Genomic DNA, 7,788 nt, shown 5'->3' with positions numbered 1-7,788 from the left:
TGTAGGCAGTGTAGCAAGAGGCCGGAACGCCTTGGGCGGTACCTGCTGCAGCCGCCCGGATGCTTTCGTAAGGACACTTGCCGGAAGTGCAGCCTTCGCCATCTTTCTATGGGTTGAGAGAGAGGGATGAGAAAATCTGGTGGGAGAAGGCGGGATTTGGGAGGGAATATCAACGAAGAAGGGTTGCGATTGGCGGTGATGAACGAGTGTGGGACTGTAGCGCGATCTTCCAGGCAGAAAAGGCTTAAAGACCTCATTTTTGTAGAGGCGGTAGGTCAGGTATACCTTTTCGTCTGGCAGGCTGGAGCTTGCCCTGGGTGGGGTCTGGGATGGAGACCGAGTGCTTCTGAGAGTGATCCCAGAGCCTCAGCTGGTGCAAAATTGGGGCAAGGTGTAGGGAAGTACAGAACCTAATTTTCTACTCTTATGTGTGTAATTTAGTTTTATTTAGCCTTGGCTCAGGTACTGTTTCTCTAGGCGGTCTTGTTTGAGAAGTAGGGCACTGCATGTAAACAGCCCTTTGGACTCCCTGTGTCCTTGAGGTAGATCCAGTCTCGTCTACCATTCTTGTCCTGAACAAACCTCACAAACCGTTTTCAGCCCTTTTCTTGTGCTTATAGATTTCTATATTAAATTAGACTCAAAATGTTTTCCTTTCAAAGGAGTTGGATTGTATAGGATGTTCAAATTTCCCAAACCCACTACATTGAGTTCCTATGGGAGGGATTTCAAACAACTGCATCAGTTTTGATGCAGGGCATATAACTATGGAATTGACACCGAATCAAGAGTTCTCTAGACCATATCCTTTAGGATTTAGAGGCGTTCGGCCAGTCTGGCCTCCGGATATTGTGATTCCAATCTGGGCCTTTGATATGCATCAGTGCAGATCCGTCTAAACAAACCCACCTCAGATTATCTACAAACCTGATCTGAACTATTTGTCACTGTCCCAGGACTCCAGATAAAATTGAGTACCTTACTGCCTAAACTTTACTTTCAAAGTCACCTTGACAAAGACTGAGGAGTCAGAAGAATTAGAAGGCTTGAAATCGTTTTTAACTTAAAAACAAACATAAAAAAAAAAAAACAAAAAACAAACATATATACAAATCTATGTGGTGCATGCCTTGAGTCCCAGCACGTGGAGAGGCAGGTAGTCTTGAGTTGTATGTAGGCCAGCCTGATCTAGAGCAAACTCCAGGATAGCCAGAGCTACACAGAGAAATCTGAAACAAAACAAAACTATTTTCTATGTATGGGTGTTTTGCTTGCATGTATATCTGTGAGCCATGTGTATACAGTGCCCTTGGAGGCAAAAAGGTGGCATAGGATCCCCTGTAGACTTTAAATAGCCACGTGGGTGCTGGGAATAGAACCTGAGTCCTCTGAAGGAGTTGCGAGCTGCTAAGCCTCCAACCTCAGTTCCTTTTTTTTTTCTTTCTTATTTATTGGGTTGTTTTTACATTTCAATTTTTAAAAAGTTTTATGAGTACACTGTAGCTGTCTACAGTTACAGATGGCTGTGAGCCACCATGTGGTTGCTGGGGATTGAACTCAGGACGTCTGGAAGAGCAGTCAGTGCTCTTAACCACTGAGCCATTCCTCAGCCCCATTATTTTGTTTTTTGAGACAAGGTTTCTCTGTGTAGCCCTAGCTGTCCTGGAACTCACTTTATAGACCAGGCTGAGTGCTGGGATTAAAGGCATGTATCACCTTGCCTGGATAGTTCTTAACTTTTTTTTTTAGTATAAACATATATAAATATTTTTGTCAGTACTTGATTTTTTTAAAAGGTTTGATAATATGCATTGAAATCTTACTATTTGCAAAGACCATAAAGTATATGTAAAACGTAACATGGAAATAGTCAAAGGTTTTTTTGGTGTGTAAAGATTAAACATAATGATTTTTAACTACCAAAAATTGCCACAAGGCTATCTCCTTAGCTCTTGAGTTATTAATGGTTCTTAACTTTCTTAAACACAGGTTCTGTTGTAAGACCCCCGAGGAGTCTTAGATCAGGAGTGCAACCCACAGAGCACAATTAGACGATAGACCGCTGTAATAACAAGAGGTTTTATTCCATGTACATGGGGTTGCTCATCCTCACAGGGAGAGTCAACCCCAAACTCAAAAAGTATACATCTTTTATACTTTTTTGTGAGTGGGGTGAACTACTATTTTGCCATTGGTCAGCAGTATAATTTTTAGAAAGAGGAGAGGAAGGGGGAGGAAAGGGGGAAGAGAGTTTGGTAGTAAGGTTGTTGACAATTTGCATTCTCCTTGAAACTCAGTACAGGGGAGCTGTTCCTAAACGTGATTTTTGTTTTGTCTTAACTCAGCTTGGTCAGTATAGCTTGACCTGTGCTCTAAACTTTTTTACGTTTTCAGAAACTTGTTTTTATATTTCAAATTTTTGAGGGGTTTTGTTCTTGTTTTGTTTCTCAGAATTGGGTGATTAGAGCATGAGCTAACTATGACATGTGTCAAGACCTTATCTAGGGCTTTCTAGAAGGCCAGGTGGCTATCAGTCAGTATATTCTGTGGTTTTTTCTGAGAATTACTCTGAGACATTGATTTATTTGTCAGGCACAGGCAGAATCTCATAGCCTTGGGATGACGGGAAAATCTCTAAGTCTGACTTTAACCTTTCTGTGTCTTTAGGGTCTTACATGCTAAGAATCGGGTGTTTTAGAAAAGTCTCAGGGGCTGGAGAGGTGGCTCAGTGGTTAGAGTACTGACTGCTCTTCCAGAGGTCCTGAGTTCAAATCCCAGCAACCACATGATGGCTCACAACCATCTGCAATGAGATCTGATGCTCTCTTCTGGTGTGTCTGAAGACAGTGACAGTGTACTTATATATAATAAATAAATCTTTAAAAAGAAAAGAAAAGTCTCAGAACCCCTAAAAATTTTGTTTTTTTACATCAGTTCCTTATAAATCACATGAAAAAACTAGCCCTCTCTCCAGAAAAAAAAACCGTGTCTACACATGAACACAGAATACAATTTTGCATGTAATCCTTAGTGATTCACAAAGACTTATAAGGTTAGGAAACCAACCCAGAGAGCAGTTTGCCTAAACTTACACAGTTTAGAGAGTGAATTGAAATTCATTTGCTTATTTTCGTTGCTTGTCTTTTGAGACAGGGTCTTACATAGCTCAGGCCTCACACTTCTGATCCTTTTATTACCACCTGCTAAGCACTGGAATTACAAGTGTGCACTACCCAATTCAGCAGTTTTCTTCTCAACCTCCCTCTCTTCTTTCAGGCAGGATTGGGATTTCGCTGTGTAGCCCAGACTAGCTTTGAATTTATTACTGCCTCATCCCCAAAATGTACAAAATACACATTGCCACACCTAGTTTGAAGTTGAAGTTTTCTGATTTTTGGTTAATATATAATTTGGTGTTTTTTTTATAATACCTATTGTGCATGGCATGTGAAGAGGTCACTCTCGATGGTCCGTGCTCTCCTTCCACAGTGTGGGCTCCAAAGATTGAACTCAGGTGTTCAGACTTGATAGCACATGCCCTTACCTGCTGAGCCATCTCACCAACCCCACCCCAATCCTTTTTAAAATATAAAATGTGCTAAAGAGACAGGTGGATCTCTGAGTTTGAGGCTAGCCTGGTATAGTGAGTTCTAGGATAGTCAGGGCTACAGAGAGAAACCCTGTCTCCAAATAAAGAAATAAATATAGAATGCTTCACAAATGTTCTTGTCATCTTGCAAGGACTATGAAAACCTCTCTGTATTTTTCCAGTTTTAGTTTATATGCTGCCAATGACAGCAACATAATGAGCCATTTCTTGTAGCCTGTTCAAACTGAGTTGTTAAAGTATATATGAGAGAGAGTGGGACGTCTGTCTAAGAATCTGAATGATTGTGCTGTTGACCAGCCTGGAGAAAATTTAAAATGGGTGATGTTGAAAAAGGCAGGAAGATTTTTGTTCAGAACTGTGCCCAATGCCACACTGTGGAAAAGGAAGGCAAACATAAGACTGGATCAAATCTCCATGGTCTGTTTGAGCAGAAGACAGGTCAGGCTGTTGGATTCTCTTACACTGATGCCAACAAGAACAAAGGCATCACCTGGGGAGAGGAAACCCTGATGGAGTATTTGGAGAATCGAAAAAAGTACATCCCTGGAACAAAAATGATCTTCGCTGGAATTAAGATGGGAGAAAGGGCAGGCCTCATAGTTTATCTTAAAAAGGCTACTAAGGAGTAATTCCACTGCCGTATTTATTACAAAACAAATGTCTCATGGCTTTTAATGTGTACCATAATTTAATTCATATACCAAATTCAGATCATGAATGGCTAACAATGTTTTTGTTGGACAGTCCTGATTTAAGTAAAACTGACTTGTGGTAATGTGATAAAAAATTACAAATGGTAGCCCCAAGGTATCTGGAGATTTTATCAAAGGATGCCTTTCACATAAGTGGCATCAATGGAATATGTTAACTGACAAGTGCACTTTAGTTCTGTTTGTTTTAGACACAGTCTCACTTCGAAGGCTCTGAAGCGCCCCGCCGCTCTCACGAGCTGCCACAAGTGGACGCCCCCACATACATCTTGTGGAGTTTTGTTTTTTGTTTTGTTTTTCAAGATAGAGTTTCTCCGTGTAACCCTGGCTGTCCTAGAACTAGCTCTGTAGACCAGGCTGGCCTCGAACTCACAGAGATCTGCCAGGCTCTGCTTCCCCAGTGCTGGGATTAAAGGCACTTCCCATCACTGCCTGGCAACTTTCAGACTATTTTTTTTAGTTATCCCAGCACATGGTAAGGTTGAGGCAGAAAGATCAAGAGTTCGGGACAGCTTCAGTTACACAGCAAGTTCAGGGCCAGCCTAGGCTATAGGAGATCCTGTCTAAAAACAAAAAGCAAAAAAATTTTGGTGTAAACTTTTACTCTGCAAATTTACCCAAGCCATTGTGTTTTCAGAATGTAAGTCTTTAGCTCACCAAATAGAACATAACTCCTGCAGGCTTTGCTTTTCTTCCCACTTGCTCTGTCAAGCCTTTGTGTAGGAAGGGTTGGTGAAGCAGATGTTATTTCCAGGGTAACAAGGGCGGGCACACTGCACCAGAGCAGAGCTTCAAGTTTGCAATTCCTCAGCATCTACATTATTTTCTACAGGTGATTTCAATTTCTTGCCAACTTGGTTCCTTAGAGTTGAAAAGAAAATCATGTCTGTGGATAGATAGATGCACTCATGTGCCTATTCCAAATCAAATAGATCAGCTTCTGAAGGCGAGGTCGGGCTTGAGAACTGTTTACCCTATGTTGACAGAAGCAAAAGCCAAAATCAAACTGTATTAACAATTTTCCCCTCATTTTTTTGGAGGTAGTTTATATATGGGATAAAGTAAGTTGGTTTGTTTTATTTTGGTTTGGATTTGAGCAGGAACTTATTTTTATTTATGTGTTTGCATGAATGTAGGTACTCAAAGAGGCCAGCGGGTCTCTGGAGCTGGAGTTACTCACATGGGCACAGGGACCTGGAGTTGGCCGGTTGTAGGAGCAGCAAGGGCTCTTAACTGCCAAGCATCCTCCAGCTGGGCGTATGAGCTTAGAAGTCGGTTTTTATCTGTAGTCAGTTTTGATATTTATACCTTGTTAGTAACCGTCTAAGATTCATCATGGTAAGACATAAGATGATGGGGCTGGAGAGATTGCTCAGTGGTTAAGAGCACTGGCTGCTCTTCCAGAGGTCCTGAGTTCAAATCCCAGCAACCACATGGTGGGTCACAACCATCTGTGATGGGATCTGATGCCCTCTTCTGGTGAGTCTGAAGACAGCAACAGTGTACTTACACATAAAATAAATAAATATTTTTTAAAAAGACATAAAATGATAACACATATAGAATAAATTATGCAGAAAATCTTGAATAAATATTACTTTCTTCTTTTTGTTCTGCCTTCTACATTGTTTCGGAATATAGAGGCCCAGGTCTCCTTACCTCCTTACATTTTGTAATACTTATCACCACAAGGTCTGAATAGGATTCCTAGATTCTTCTTTGTCTTGTGATTAAGAGATTGGGCAAAGTCAATTTGAGTGGATTCCCTGGGCTCTAAAAGATGATTCCCTCACTTTTTACTTGTCTAGAGCGCCAACAAGAAGAATTTAGAAACAATATCTGCCCTAGCCCTTCCGTGTGAACCTTCCTTTGGCTTGCTTAACAGCAGGATTGCCTTTGGGGGAGTTTAGTGGTCCATTTGACTAGGGACCTGTGAGTCCTATTTCTAAGCCCAGAGGTGGCCTCTGGAAGTTTAGGGTAGAAGAGTCAGAGTTGTGGCTAGTAAGATCCCCCAAAGATGTTCCTAGGGACCTGCTTCCTGTAAGTCAAGAAAACACTGGAAAGACTTAGAGGACTGGGAGGCCTTGGCCTGAACACTTCCCTGTAGGCTGATGGAACTGTGCCAGGCAGGTGGAGCTGGTAAAGTGGGACACGTGCTTCTGATCACCTGATTGCTTGCCTGGCTGGGGGCAGAAGTCCCAGTGGTTGCTCACCAGAAAGTCCGTGTAGAAACCAGCAACTGGTTTTAGCCTTCTCCCATTTTTTCCTTCTCCCCTTCCCTTCGTGGCAAGTTCCTCCATCACCTGTAACCTGTAATGGGGAGGTGCTGACAATGCTGCCTCTTCTACAGAAAACTGGACTGCCTTACCTCACTGGCTTGAGGGAGGACATGCTTGTGTTCATTAGCCACCTCTGTGCTGGGTCAGTGGGCTCACTGGGTTTGTGTATGTGTGTTCCTGAGACCTGGGACGTACCTTTGAAGAGATTAGGGAGTCAGGTTGAAGATTAGGATCAGGATGAAGGAGACTTTTTTTTAAACCGTTAGAAGATAATGTTTTTGGGCTTCAGGCCAATGTTGAGTCTCAAGTTCCTAGAAATGAGGTATATCAGGGACATCTCTGAGTGAGCTACTACACTGGAACTTGAGCAAGGGGAGAGAGCTGGACATTTAATGGGTACTGAGCTGTCCCAGTCTCTGTGGCTGCTGTCCTTGGTTTCCACTTTCCCAGAGTGTCAGGTCTTTGTGAAGATTGAGGAAGGAACCCATGAGAAGAATAGAGAGCCTTGTGCTTATGACTCATAAGTGTGCAGACCAGGGTGGAGGCCTTGTGAGGGGATGACCTTATGATGAGAAGAAATGAGAGCAAAAGTCAGAGGCAGAAGCTGAAGATGGGGGCTGCCAGAGGGGTTTTTTCTGAATGTGAGAAATGAATACATGGGCAGATTTTGCAACACCCCCACAGCTGCCGTCTTCTCACATGTGCTCACAGTCTCTGTCTGTTCCCTTGGCTCACCCTGAGCTTCCTCTCATTTCTCACCAAGCCCCTTTCCACTTCAGTTTTCTCATCCTTCCCCCACCCTGTCCCTTCTGTCCCGCCCCCACAACCATGTTCGTCCTTCCCTGTTTCCTCTGTTTTCTTCTCTTGTGCCCTGTTCACCTCTCTTCTGGTCCTTCTGGTTGCTTGTTTGGCCCCTGTCCTATGCTTTAATGTAGACCCATGGGAATTGGAGTTCACAGCAAAACAGGAAGGGCCTGTGAGCAGGAAACTGGGAATGGGACAGAGGATGAATGGCCAGCAGTAACCTCAACTCTGGCTTCTCACATCTGAATTGAAGCATCTGCAGAACTCTGCAGCCCACCAGCCCTGCTGACCACCTGCCCTGCTGACCACCTGCCCTGCTGACCACCTGCCCTGCTGACCACCTGCCCTGCAGCCCACCTGCCCTGCGGACCACCTGCCCTGCTGA

At 43.3% G+C, this 7,788-nt stretch overlaps 1 protein-coding gene across 1 annotated transcript; it reads left to right on the top strand.

The window, feature by feature from the left end:
- Nucleotides 1-3,924: 3,924 nt before the first annotated feature.
- LOC308431549 (cytochrome c-like) lies at nucleotides 3,925-4,239 on the top strand (the record flags this gene model as incomplete). Its single annotated transcript, XM_080931071.1, has 1 exon — nucleotides 3,925-4,239. The coding sequence occupies one exon, from the start codon at nucleotides 3,925-3,927 to the stop codon at nucleotides 4,237-4,239; it is 315 nt and encodes a 104-aa protein (XP_080787197.1).
- Nucleotides 4,240-7,788: the final 3,549 nt, after the last annotated feature.

This window comes from Micromys minutus (genome assembly GCF_963924665.1).
Source record: "Micromys minutus genome assembly, chromosome: 17".
Lineage (NCBI taxonomy): Eukaryota > Metazoa > Chordata > Mammalia > Rodentia > Muridae > Micromys > Micromys minutus.
The sequence above is the reverse complement of the archived record's forward strand: the minus strand, read 5'-3'. Positions and strand labels throughout refer to the sequence as shown.